The sequence below is a fragment of the Physeter macrocephalus genome, chromosome 12, assembly GCF_002837175.3.
Source record: "Physeter macrocephalus isolate SW-GA chromosome 12, ASM283717v5, whole genome shotgun sequence".
NCBI lineage: Eukaryota > Metazoa > Chordata > Mammalia > Artiodactyla > Physeteridae > Physeter > Physeter macrocephalus.
This window is the reverse complement of record NC_041225.1, coordinates 14,703,487-14,717,804: the sequence shown is the minus strand read 5'-3', so window position 1 is coordinate 14,717,804 and position 14,318 is coordinate 14,703,487. Positions and strand designations below refer to the sequence as shown.

At 43.2% G+C, this 14,318-nt stretch overlaps 1 protein-coding gene across 2 annotated transcripts in view; it reads right to left on the bottom strand.

Annotated features, from left to right (window-relative positions):
• Window positions 1–7,559, bottom strand: part of BUB1 (BUB1 mitotic checkpoint serine/threonine kinase) — a 42,996-nt gene extending 35,437 nt beyond the window's left edge. Inside the window, exons 1-6 of one of the 2 annotated variants that reach the window (XM_007118460.4) lie at window positions 7,464–7,502; window positions 4,014–4,447; window positions 3,868–3,927; window positions 3,647–3,785; window positions 2,624–2,820; window positions 169–212 (exon numbers count right to left, since the gene is read on the bottom strand). In XM_007118460.4, the coding sequence (XP_007118522.2) occupies window positions 169–212; window positions 2,624–2,820; window positions 3,647–3,785; window positions 3,868–3,926 (439 nt within the window). In that variant the 5' untranslated portion in view covers window position 3,927; window positions 4,014–4,447; window positions 7,464–7,502. Of the gene's footprint in view, window positions 1–168; window positions 213–2,623; window positions 2,821–3,646; window positions 3,786–3,867; window positions 3,928–4,013; window positions 4,448–7,463 lie in introns of both variants that reach the window. The other variant, XM_024129912.2, reaches the window with a different exon arrangement.
• Between the last annotated feature and the right edge of the window lie 6,759 nt (window positions 7,560–14,318).

Genomic DNA, 14,318 nt, shown 5'->3' with positions numbered 1-14,318 from the left:
CTGCTATTTATCAGGCATTATTATTATCATAGCACCACCCCGTTATCTATCTAAGACAATATAATCAAGAAATAGTGGATGGATTTGTTTTTTAAGGAAACAAAAAAAAGGTAGTGAAAATCAGACTAAATTACCAACGTCTTGGACATTTTAGAAAGCATTATTTACCTTGAGTTGGCAAATGGGTTTCGGTGAGGCGTGTCTGAAACAACCTAAAAGACAGCAATAAAGGCATCAATATAGATTATAATTTACAATTCAATATATATTATATTAAAGTGAAAACTAGGGACTTCCCTGGCGGTACAGTGGTTAAGAATCTGCCTACCAATGCAGGGGACATGGGTTCGAGCCCTGGTCCGGGAAGATCCCATGTGCCACGGAGCAACTAAGCCCGTGCGCCACAACTACTGAAGCTTGTGCGCCCAGAGCCTGTGCTCTACAACAAGAGAAGCCACCGCGACGAAGAGTAGCCCCTGCTCACCGCAACTAGAGAAAGCCTGTGCACAGCAATGAAGACCCAAAGCAGCCAAAGAGAAATAATTAATTAATTATTTAATTATTTAAAAAAAGTGAAAAGTAAACATGATCGACAGCTTACTATAAGCTAGTAAAGACTGAGGTTAAGAGAGAATGTAAAGCTGAATTTTAGAGTTGCTTCAAAATTAAAAAAAAAAAATTCTGGGATTGTCTTCATACCCAATATACTTATATTAGAAAAATTCCTCCTTTTGCCTCGTTTATGTTAGTATTTCTTAAATTCATATAACAAACATACTCTCCTTCTGAGGGTATCAAGTATGTACATGTTACAACATGGGGTGTTTGAACTCTCTATTTTAGGCATTCTCTACATCTGGAACATATGAAAAGTATAATGGTTTGAAGAAAGATGTTAAAGTACAAAACTATTTTAAAAAGCAGATACATTACTATTCATGCTGTGAGAATTTCTTAAACATGTCATTTCATGCATCTTTGCATGTTAATCAACATATCAAGTAATATGTAACCTCCAAGCCCGACATTTTTGGGTGATATGAGGAGGGGTGCATAGTATGAAGAGACTGAGAGACGTACAGCCAAATGCAGACAAATGCCAATGTTGTTTGATTCAATTCAAACAAACCAACGGTTTAAAAAAAAGGCAAAAAACAAACACATTTTACATAATGAAGAAAAGCTGAAAATTAGATGATATTAAAGAATTACTATTCATTTTGTTAGGTGTGAAAATGATGTAAGGTTCTGTAAGAAATCACCTTTTTGAGATGTTTATGGAAGTGTTTAGGGTAAAATATTTTGCTGTTTGGGATCTGCTTTAAATTCTCCAGCACAGGGACTTCCCTGGTGGCACAGTGGTTAGCAGGTGATGCAGGTTCGAGCCCTGGTCTGGGAAGATTCCACATGCCGCGGAGCAACTAAGCCCATGCGCCACAACTACTGAGCCTGCACTCTAGAGACTGCGTGCCTAGAGCCCGTGCTCCGCAACAAGAGAAGCCACCGCAATGAGAAGCCCGCGCACCGCAGCAAATAGAAAGCCGGCGTGCAGCAACAAAGACCCAACGCAGCCAAAAGTATATAAATAAATAAATTAATTAATTAAAAAAAATCCTTCAGCACAGCGTGATCAAATATTAATAATTATTAAAAGCAAGTGATAAGTAAATGCAGGTTCATTATATTAACTTTTCTTTTTTTAACGCATACTTCAAAATTCTCATAATATGTACACTGGAGCAAAGTTGAAAACAATGTGTGTATTAAGAGCCGACAAGGGGTGCAGTGAGACAAGCTGTCTCTAAGTTGCTAGACAGAGACAGCAGAAACCTGTACCACCTTTTGAGAAGGGAATTTGGTTACATGTACCACACGCCTGAACACTCTTCATACACCCTTTGACTCCAATAGTTTCAATTCTGAGAATCTATCAGAAGGAACTAGATAATAATAGGAAATACGTTAGGAAATACTTTTATGATGAAGAAAAAAGACCTTGACACAGGGCTGCATATGTGCATAAAACACGCCTGCAATCCTATTACAAGCGGAGAAAAAAAATGCAGACTAAAATGGACAGGTTTCTTCTGCTTCTTTAGTTTTCTGTATTAGGGTATATATAAATAACACCCTAAATGAGGTATTTAATCACTGAAAAAGTTAACAATTGTGAAAAACAAAGTTATTCATTAAAACATTCATTATGTTGTTATTTATAAAAATCAAAATGTTGGAAACAACTTTAATGTTCCATTGGAGAACAATTAAATTGTGACATAGCTCTGCGACAGACTTCACAACCACTTTGAAAGTAGTATAAAAGTGCATAATTTCTTAAGAGCAGTATAAAGCTCAGTACATACAACCAGACATACAGTATGGTCTGCTATAAAAATACACAGACACTAAGGCACACACATAGGCATCGGAAAAGATATTGGAAGGAAGTGCACAAAAATGTTAACAGTAATATTTCTGGGCAGCTTTTCTACTATTCTATATATCCACATTTTCCCCAGTGAGAAGGATTTCCCTGTACAAACAGATAACAATAAAAATCTTTAAGAGCAAACATTGCATTTCAAGGTAGGAGACACTGAGTGGAGTTTTATTTTCAAACTACCTGTACTGTTGCTGCAGCAGCTCTCTAGGTTCGGCCTCGTTCTGAATTCCTCTCCGAAAAATGGCACTGGCGTGCTGCCGCTCCCCTTGGCCTTCCAGATGCCCAGCCCAGGCTACGTACAGAGGAGCTGACAGGGTCCCAATCCCATGGTTGTACAGAAACTCAAAAAACTGATGAAGGTCACTGTTGCACTCAGCCTGCAAAAATCCAAAGCAGACAGGCATGAGAATGAAGGCACTGCCAGTCTCAGTGTGGCCGAGTCCAGCCAGCCCTCAGCGTCCATCCTCCTGGAGGCTTCAGGATGTACTGGGCAGGGGAAGGCCTGTGTGGTCCTCTGATGGCAAGCCTCAAAGTTAAGCTCGTTCCTTTCCTTGACATTCAGTGTCCCCAGATAACCCACGTTATTTCCCAAGACAGCAGGTTCTGTAACGTAGTATATAAAGTTAGACTTGTTCAAGCTCCACAGGCTTCCTCTAACCCTCATATTTTGAAACTTAGTGAACAAATCCCTGTTTACTTTATCTATTCCATTCATGATTTTATTACTAGAAATCACGCCCCCAAAAAGCCTTTATTTCAAGATTGAAGAGACCCAGCCTAACCAGAGGCGGCCTTCTCCTTTTAGCTCTAAATTTCATTTCTGAGAGTTAATATTTTCTTAATTATTCACATTGAGTTTAATTTACTCGCAGGAACCCACTGGGAGTGCCTGCTTATCTCTCCTTCCCCAAGCATGCTTCTCATCCAACGAACCTTCTTTTAATCTAATGCTTTCTATCCCGTGTTGTCACATTTCAGGCTTGATACACAGAGAAGAAGGATTTTAAAACTAAATCACTGATTCCACAGTACAGAAGACAAAAGGTTGTAAAATACGTGTCTCTGGCCATGCAACTTAAAAAAAAATTATGAAACATAAGGTATCAGAATAAAAGACAGTCTAAAATGATCTTCAAATCTGGGGTAAAAAACAAAAGGACAACATGACTAGAGGTGTGATTATACATCTGAAAGTATACTTACAAATTTTAAACAATAATTGATGAACCTTGGGTCATTGTGGTATCGCTTCTTATCTAAAAATTCCTTCATTAGATGCTCTAATAAAGTTGTCAAATATTCTTTATTCTCAGGAAAATTCTCTTCTACCCATCGCATGTAACTAGAAAAAATACGGATAATAGTAATTTTTCAGGGCAGCACATAGTTTGTTTACAGAAAAAATAAATAAACGAAATGCTAACCTTTCCCATTCACCAAGTGGGTCATCGCCCTTGTAGCTCTGCATATGGGCTTCAAACATTCTAGAGCAGAGAAAAATATGTACGTGGGATTATTAGGAATACTTCCTAAAAGCAAAACGTATATTTTATATTTATCATTTACACACCTTAAAATAGGAATCTTAAATATCCATTCAAATGCTATAATAAAAACGAAAACAGCATTCCCTCAGAAGTCAGAAAACTCAGAAGCAGTCAGTGTTTCTTCAGAAGGAAGGAAGACGCAAGTCCCCTGCGGTAGCCCTATAAAGCAGCAGCTGAAGGAAGGTCCCCAGGTCTATCCCCAAGAGGCTCCTTCTCCTCTCACTGATTCCCGATGTCACTTCCACCACGATGAGGGGCAGCACCCAGAAGTCTGCTGCTCCTGCTCCTAATGTTGGGACCCAGGCACGGCACTGACTCAACCCCTCCCCTTGCTGCTCAGGAGCTTGGCTGGAAGACTTGAAGAGGGCTTGTGAAGGGTGCGCGACAGCCCAGGGTCCCAGCAGTCAGGGCTTCCAGATACAGTCTGCTTTCTGGGCCTCAGTGGAACACAACGTCCCTGAGGAAGAACACACAACAACGGCAATGCTCAGAAGTCAGTGGCTATAGCTCCTCGAGAACTCTGCTTGGCCCGACCTCCGTGTACCCGACCACAGCTTAAAAAAAAACAACCAAGCAAAGCCAAGTTCTCCAGGGGCCCCCAGGTGCTGGTGCAGTAAACAAACAAACAAAAAGAAAACTGTAAAATATTGTCAGGTGACATCAAGCACATAGGAAAAAAACCTCAAAAGATGGGAGAAGGGGTAAGAATGTGACAGGACTTACTATTTTTAGGTAGAGTGGTCAGGGAAATAAAGCCTGCCTCTCTGAGGGGGTGACATTTGATCGGTGCCAGGGATCCAAGCAGCTACGTAAGTAGCTGAGCTAGGAGAAGGGTGGGGACGACAAGATCTAATTTGCATTTTAAAATGTGCACACCTTCTCTCCAAGTGCAGAAGCGGGTGGGGGATGAGAATAGAAGCTGGAAACCAGTTAGGAAGCTACTGCAGAGCCCCAGTGACAGGGTGGACCATGGTGGGAACAGTAAGTGTGGAATTTGGGGGTACTGGAGAAAGAAACAATGAGACTTGCTGATGGTATTGCACACTGGGTAAGAGACAGTCAAGCTAAGGAACACTCCTAGGTTTCTATCAGAGACGCTACATGACTTTTGTTATATGACTTTTTTCAGGGGTAGGGAAAAAAGGTTTGAAAGTAATACTTTCTTCTAGCTCTTGTACCTCAAGATACAGATGAAATCAATGTTTCTTATGACTCAAAATCCAGAAGCCACAAAAGAAAAGCTAGATGAAGTCAACTATATATAAATTAAAAGCTTCTATATGTCAAATAAAACAAACCATGAAGCAGAGTCAAAAGAGAAATGATAAACTGGGATAACCAAACAGAGCTTCTAGAAGTTGGGCGGGGGGGACAAAACACAATCCAATTTAAGAAATGAACAAAAGGTATTCCACAAAAAAATACTCAACCTCTCTCATGAGAGAAATTCACCTCACTGAGATACAACTTCTCCCCCACCAGATTGCAACAATGTGACAAGTGTCGAGGGGAAGCAAAGGAAACAGGCACTCTTACAACTTGCTTGCAGGTGGGAGTGTACACAGTCCCTGCCACAGCAATTGGTAATAAGATCTACCAAAATTCTAGATGGATTTACTTTTTTTTTTTTTTTTTTTTTTTGTGGTTTGCGGGCCTCCCTCTGCTGCGGCCTCTCCCGTTGCGGAGCACAGGCTCCGGACGCGCAGGCTCAGCGGCCATGGCGCACGGGCCCAGCCGCTCCGCGGCATGTGGGACCCTCCCGGACCGGGGCGCGAACCCGGTTCCCCTGCTTCGGCAGGCGGACGCGCAACCACTGCGCCACCAGGGAAGCCCTGGATTTACTTTTGATCTAGCAAACCCACTTCTGGGAATCTAGAGGACAGATATATGCAAAATGTCACGTGTACAAGATTTTTCACTGCGGCACTACTTGTAATAGCAAAATACTGTCCACAACCCAAGTATCCATCAATGGGGGACTTTTTAGATCAATTGTGGTACATGAAATATCACGTAGTTGTAAAAAAGAATGAGAAAAGAATCTATGGATTGAAAGAGTGAAATCTCCAAGGATAGTGTTAAGCAAAAAAAGCGGTGTGTACACCCTGCTACATTTTATGTGCAATAAAGGCAGGAATTGTACACACGCGTACATATATGTATATAGATATGTTCATGTTATTATAATATAAATATTTATATTTGCAAAATAAATATAAAAATAAACTAGAAAAATGGTTACAGATGAGGGAGTGGGAGAGCAGTCAAGTATAGAGCGCAGTGAACAGTTTTCTAAATCTTTTTTTAACCATGTAAATGTAGTACTTATTTTTAAAAGTTAAAAAGTCAAAATAAGGTCAGAAATACCTGATTTCTTTTTAAAATGGGGGAAAACGAGCCTCTAATATCGAAATCCCTTGCAGGCTGGGCTAAAGAAAAAGTCTTAAGGCAAACAAATTTTTGTTTTGACAGCACTTAACCACCTGAGTCTTCGGATCCCCAGAGAGTTAAGATTACCTCGGTGCTGATAAAACTAACCAGTTTTACTCCCTGTCGCATATGGTTTAAGTGTTTTAAATGCTTTTGACACGGTCTGGATAAATCACCTAAGTCATACAAATAAAAAGCAAAGGCGTAGGAATTTTAAAAATTGTTAGCAGGTTGACATAAATGATGATAAACATAAGGGAACATTTTTCCCCTTAAAGTGCACATTATTCAAAGACTTTTAAAAACTGACTGTGGGATTAGGGGTTAAAGCAATTTTAAGTTCTCGCTCTTTCGCAGAATTTTTTTTTTTTTTTTGTGGTATGCGGGCTTCCCTCTGTTGTGGCCTCTCCCGTTGCGGAGCACAGGCTCCGGACGCGCAGGCCCAGCCGCTCCGCGGCACGTGGGATCCTCCCAGACCGGGGCGCGAACCCGGTTCCCCTGCATCGGCAGGCGGACGCGCAACCACTGCGCCACCAGGGAAGCCTTTTCGCAGAATTTTAAAATGAGTGGCTTTGAAAGTTTCTCATGAAACCTACATGTAAGTTTTAGTTTTTTGTTGGGTTAGACGTTTTACTTCCACAGCGGCGATCTGCCCAGAGCAGATTCCTTACAAAGAATCAAAGAGCGCTGAGGGCCTCAGGAACCGTCCAAATCCCCCCAAACTGCCACTCCGGCCGCAGCTCGGCCTCAGGGCCGGTGTCTCAGCGGAGAGTCCCGGCTGCACGGTGCGCGGTCCTTTCCACGGCTCCCTAGTGGCCCACAGCCCAGCTGGTATGGGGTGGGGGTGGGTGGCGTGACGGTGGGAGGGGACAAACTCCGGAGCCAAGGAAAGGGGTTGGGAAGGGCAAAAGGAGGCAGGTCTGGGGCGGGCCGGGTCGGGGACCTGCAGACCCCCAGGCCCCAACCCAGGTACCCTAGCCCCCTGGCTGCCGGCAGCTGGGGATCACGCCCCCGCCCGTCCCCTCCCACAGACCCACACTTACTGAAAAACATTTTCCGGGCTATCCATGGCTAGAGGACGCGAGCCAGCAGCAGCCCCACCTGCACTGCCAGCGAGGAGCCGCCAACGATTCGAATCTCCCGCGCAGCCGCAGTCGCCACGCCGAGCGTTTGCAAGGCGCCTGCCCATTGGCCTCGGCTGCAGATAGGCTGGCCAATCGCCGGGGCCGTTGCCGGGAGACCAAGCCCCGCCTCCATCCCGCGCGCCGGCCTCTCCTTTCACTTCCCGCAGCCATGTTGAACTGGAAACTTGCGGGGTCTTGGGATTCGGAGTGCGGCGTGGTGAGGGCGCCCTAGGTTGGCTCAGGAGTAGGAATGGGTTTTTTTTCCTTAGCTGTCCAAGCTGCAACTGGCTTACATGGTTACACGGTTAAAGCATCATCCCAGGGAAGGTATCGTAGGAGAAAAAAAACTAACTTGAGGTTCCCGAGGTGGAAAAAATTGTGCCTCGGCCCTTGGGTCCGGAGAGTCGTGCCTCTTCCATCCTTTACTTAAACAAATAAACCAGAATCGTTATGTCTGGTTTATGGAAAAAAGAAAATCCCGTTTGTAGAGTCGAGACTTGTTTGAGGTCGCAGAGTCCTGGGGGAGATGCCTGCCTCTGGCTTAAGAGGTAGGCAGGTGGGGTGAAAACGGAACCCCGCCAGTGGCACACTTCCCGGTTTCCCGCAGTTTTCTGTTCCGCGTCCTTGCTGTAAGGAAAGAACCTAGATGCTGAAGCCCGTGAAATTTTGGTTTGATACCCTAACATGCTGTGGCAGAGAGCTAGAGAGTGAGTCACCAAAAGCCCAGGGAAGAACCTAAGTGGGTTTTAGCTTAGTGGCTATAAAGTGAGGGCACGTCGGTAGGCACTTCAGGGTTAGTTATGTAAATGATATTGATACATGGCAGATGAAAGCGATGGGTTGGTACCCTTGGAGACCTCCAGACTTGATTTAACTGATCTGAAAGGCTGTGCGGAGAGAGTAAATGAGGGCTCAAGGGACCGGGAGTTGTTCTTGCATCCAACTGGTAATTAAAGAACGGAAGTTTGGGTAGAGTATAGAATGGCGGCCGGAAAGTTTTCATCATCTTCCGTGGAACTCGAAGCTCTGGAGACCGAGGACTTATGGATTCGAAAACCAAAAATGAAGGATTCGTAAACCAAAAATGAAGAGACCTCTTTGTCACGGAGTCCAGGTGTCTAAGAAGACTTATGTAATACGCTGATGCTTCCTACCTGAGAGTGAGTTGGAAAACAGCCTAACCTTCTCTTCCCCTTGGTCTTTTAGTAACTTCCCAGTCTACTTCTCAAGGTTCTTTCAAGAGCCACTTGACAATGCAAGTAAAATATAAGGAGCTATTCATTTGATTACCTTTCTTTTAGAGAAGCTGTGTGGATATTTTGCTCTCTTAGGGCCCTTAAGTTAAATACCTTCTAAAAAAAAAATTAGCTGCTCTTGGAAATCCTGATGCTCTCAGAGTCCAGAATTTCTTTCAGGGCATTGATTAATTAATTTGGATCTACACAAGTATCCAGTTTGTGGGGTTGTTAACTCAGAGGGTGCTCACTATGGGGTCTTTAGACAAGTTTAGGTTCTGCTAACCGTTATAGGAATTAACACATTTTTAGGTCTCACTAACTCAAGTCTTCAACTTGTGTCTGATAGCACCTCAACCAGTCAACAATCAGGAAACATTGATTGGGCATCCACTGCTATTGGATTTATACCTAATTACAACCTTATCTTACTGAAACAGATCCTGTCCTTAAGAAACTAGTGGTATTATCTGGGAGATGGAGATACTGACATAGAAAATATTAATTGCTAAATTAATGTGTATTAAGTGCTAAATTAATACACATATGATTTAGCCTATCTGCTAGGGGAGTCCATAGGAGGGGAGGGGACGTGGGGCCTGTCTGCTGTCTGAGAAAGCTTCATGGGGCAAGGGGGGCTTAACTTTTGACTTGGCCCTTAACAGGGGGTGCAGGGGGTGGTGGTGGATCTGGATTGGGGAGAGCCTGGGGAGGACCTTCCTGATGTAAATCAGGGTTACTGAAGAAACTCACCCTTGAGGACTCCTGCTAATGAGCAGTGGAGATTCTTTTTGAAAGACTGGTTTAATAGTTTGATGTCTAATCTTAAATGTTAGATTAAGGAGTTTGTACTTGATCTTGATAGTAAACTGGGCCTTTTGGGAACAAATAGCACTGTGGTTATAGGACCTTACGGTAATTATACTTACCTCTACCCTGTTTTCTAGAAGCTGCAGAGATGGTCTGCCTTCCTTCCTTTCTACTGCTAGGACCTTTCTTTCCCACCAGCCTTGTTTGTAGAGTAGGGTAAAGTATTGTGGATGCCTCTTCCACACTGCCCCTTGAAAAGGTCACAATGATCCCCTATAAAGCCCTGATGCCAATCACTGTGGGTATATCTAGGAGTAACAGAAGTAAGTACTAGGGTTGTCAGCAGTTATTAGAATCTGATGTGTTTCTAGGAATAATTTCCTGGCTTACTCAATGCCTTCTCTTTGTCCTTAATTATGGACGCCCCTCTCTGCCATTATTCTTATTCTGAGGGGCAATTACAATGACCCTCCCACACAATGGGTTCTTAGTAATGTCCCTGTTAGGTTAATTGACCCTGTTCCCAATAAATTGGGATTTACTGGGGACAGGGGAAGGGAGGGGTGGGTAGCAGAGGCAGAGAACAGTAAATTGCAGACTTTAAACTGGTATTGGAGGCAGAGGGAATGGAAGAAGGTAAAGTAGGGAATCAGCTCTCAGAACACGGTGATGTCTTCAGTATGCAAGGAAAAGAAAAGAAAGATGATTTCGTGGCCTAGAAGAATTGACAGAAACAGCCATTGAAACTGGCAAGGCTGATGCTTGTTTTCAGATGTGTTGAGGTGGAGAGGTAACCAGGCGTTTGACCTTCCCACTGGGCACCGTGGAAGGAAGGGAGAGACAGGCCAGGTTGAAAGGCTTCAGGAGCTTCTTATTGAGGGAAGTTTCATGTGCTGTTTCCTAAGCCTAGAATGATTGTTTTTTTTCTAAGAGCTTCACATTACCTCTACATGTCAGGAATAAAGGAAGAACTTACAAATAGTTTGATGAAGAAATAGTTTGATACTTTTGATGAAGCAAATCTATAAACCCCCCAATGCTGGCAATTTACATAAATCAATAGAAGCAGAGAATACCCAAAGGCTCGCAAATATGTTGCCCATTAAAAAAAAAAAATCACTAATTGGAAGCTGGTGCCACTGACAGCATTTCAAATTTCATCTGCTCTGACTCTTCTTTAATCTTCTCCCTCTGCTCTTTTTTCTCAGATTTGTGTTGAGAGTGTAGTGATTGCCATGGAATATCTGAAAATCTGTTAAATGATAATCCTTGCTTCACTGATCTAGCCCTCCCTTTAATTTTTGGCATTGCTGTTGCCTTAGTGAATCTGTTATCTTATCTTCCCAAACCCACCCCAGAATGTGAGGGGGGAGGCTTGTTTTGATCTGGGTGGGAGTAAATGGTCCACCTGTGTCTTAAGTTTGCCTTTCCTGCTTCTGAGGCAGAAATGTGCAGTTACAAGTCTCTCTTCCTTTAAAACTCTAATTTACTTTACCTGCTTGCTAATTTCAATATTAAATGTCTATTTCTGTAAAATGACTAATAGATTCTCTAAGTTATAGGAAGGCCAGTGAGTAAAGTATTTTTATTCATACTTTGGGCTTTCAGTGACTTGTTATTCCAACATCATAATTTCCAGACTTATTGGAGAAGGAAAACCAGGCCACGTCAGGGGACATGAGCTCCAACCTTGACTTTCCCAAGAAGCAGATAATGGCAAATGACTTAAACTCTTAATCTGGGTGTCAGTTTCCTGATCTGTAAAATGAAAAAAGAAATTTGCCTCCTTGTCTTCATAACGTTTCTCTGAATTCCACTCTCCTATAGCCTCAGAAGGTTCTCCACTCAATTTCTTGGGTTGTCACATGATATCAAAGTTAGAGCTCTGTTTAGAAAAGTGATTATTTTTCTCTAGGTACTGCCTGTTCGACAGATGCAAACAGTCACAGATACACATATATCTTCCTTCCACTGGGAAATTGAAAAGAATTTAGAATAGCAGTATTAGATATGTTGCTGAAACATCATATAAGATTAGAGATTTATAATTAAAATAGTTACAGAAAGCTGACAAGTGATTTAAGGGGTTATAAAGTATTGGCATTAAGAATAAAGTTGGGGCTTCCCTGGTGGCGCAGTGGTTGCGCATCCGCCTGCCGATGCAGGGGAACCGGGTTCGTGCCCCTGTCTGGGAGGATCCCACGTGCCGCGGAGCGACTGGGCCTGTGAGCCATGGCCGCTGAGCCTGCGCGTCCGGAGCCTGTGCTCCGCAACGGGAGAGGCCACAACAGGGGGAGGCCCGCATACCACAAAAAAAAAAAAAAAAAAAAAAAAGAATAAAGTTGATATGAAGAAAGGAAAAAATAAAGCCCATCTGAAATGTTTTTCATCTGAGAGTGTTTGGTGACTTCAGAAGATGCCTGTGTGGTCAAAACCCAGAATGTACTCTTGTATCATTGCAGCCTAGGAGAAAGGATGGGAATCCCAGCTTCCTGACCCCATCAGCCTCCCCAAGAATCTTTAATAGAATGTTCAGTCCTATGTACTAGGCTGGTATTTGTTTAAAGGACCTAAGTGATACCCAGATGTTATTTACGTTTTGAACCTGGTTCTAGAGACCAGAGACCCTGTTCCTTTCTCTATCCTATTCTTCCCTTATCAGAGGCCTCTCAGGTCTTCATAAGCTTAGTCTTGCATCCTGATAAATGACTGCTCGTATTCTCTCCAAACTGGCCTACCTTAGCTCTGCGCATCTCTTCGGAATTCATCCCTCTTGTCAGCTACAGAGTTCTTTCTTCAGCTTCTGTACGCGAACATTGGTTGTATCCTTCCATTGCTGTGTGAATTGTGCTGGCTTGGATTCTGGGGCAAGTTGTTCTCCTAAGACTTAGGAAACCAGATACAGCAAACTTTAGTCTTGGAATCAAAAGCATACATGAAACATATTACTTCCCTTCATCAAAGGCACTTACCTAAATTTGTAGGACTCACTCCCCTTGATTTAGGCTTTTCCAGCCCTAATTGGGATGATTTCTGTGATCAATGTCAGGGACTTACGGCTGTTCTCCAGTTTCCCTCTGTCCCCCAGCATCTAAGATAGAGCTTGTCTTCCTTTTCTCTTCAAAGCTGCTGTCACCCATTCCATCTCTCATGACTTACAAAATAAGATGGATGAGAACAGTCACTTCAGATCCCACCATTTTTCCTTAGGATCCCTGAGAAATGGAGGCGTTTGTTTATTTTAAAGTTTACCCAAATGGATATATTAAAAAACATTTTGTAGAGTTCAGAGATGTTGCCTGATCTGTATTTTCTGCCTTTTCCTTTACATGCTCTCGTAAGTCTTTTCTTTCCTTTTTGCTGACTGATGGTGAATCAAACCTCATTCGTTTCCTCCACAAAAGAATCTTTTCATCTCTCTCTTTTAAAAAAATTTTTTTCTGAATTTAATTTATTTTATTTTTGGCTGCACCTCATGGCTTGCAGGATCTTAGTTCCCTGACCAGGGATCGAACCTGTGCTCCCTGGAGAGGAAGCGTGGCGTCCTAACCCCTGGACCGCCAGGGAATTCCTTCCATCTCACTTTCGATAGAGAGATGACCTGTTAGGATGGACAACTGTTAGATCATATAACAGGCCCCAGAACCAAAAGATTCTTAGACCAGACATATTTTTTTCTTATTTGAGAATTTATTTCAGAAGTGCTCACAGGGACTTCCCGCAGGGGACACAGGTTCGAGCCCTGGTCCAGGAAGATCCCACATGCCGCGGAGCAACTAAGCCCGTGTGCCACAACTACTGAGCCTGCGCTCTAGAGCCTGCGAGCCACAGCTACTGAAACCCATGTGCCTAGAGCCTGTGCTCCACAACAAGAGAAGCCACTGCAATGAGACACCCGCGCACCGCAACAAAGAGTAACCCCCGCTCGCCACAATTAGAGAAAGCCTGTGCGCAGCAACGAAGGCCCAATGCAGCCAAAAATAAAAAGAAAAAAAAAAAAAGGAGAAGTGCTTACAATGGTTAACTCACGTTTACTTCTAAGTATAATAAATCACCTTTACTGGAAAAAATGAATAGTTGGAAAGTTTTACATTGAAAAATAGAACGTTGGGCAAAACTGCCGTATATTTGAAAAGATGTCTTCATTTCAAGGATTAGAGTGAAGGGGATTTGAATTGCCTTGTAGGAATTAGGGTTATGAGTAGAGTAGGTGTAGCCTACAGAAACGTTTTGTTGCTAAAATACCACCCTGAGTTTAATTAGAAGAAAGTAGTTCTGGCTTCTTGGGGAAAATCACTGCTCAAAAAAGTGTCAGGCTTTTAGGAAAAACTACACCATCATCAGGCCCTGGCCAGCTTTAGCTTAAAGGTAGCAGTTTGGCCATATAGGCAGTGACAGCCGACCACACCTCTCTTGAGTGATGATGGACCAACCCTTCTCCTGGTTCTCAGGGAAGATGTTTTGTTTCCACCTCAACTGGGTGTGCTGCAGTTCAACTTTGACACTAGCCACCTGGGAGTTAGTCAGAATCCACAGGTTTAAGGCCTTGCGCGGTCCCCAGCAAGACCATCCTTGGTTCAGACACCAGCCACAGGTTCCAGGGCTTCCCAGCTAGCCACACTTCTGATCCCCTGGCTACAATTTCAGGGGTTCCCACAATCCTGTCCAGGTTTGACAATTTACTGTAATGACTCACAGAACTCAGGAAAGTGCTATGTGGAAGGTTACA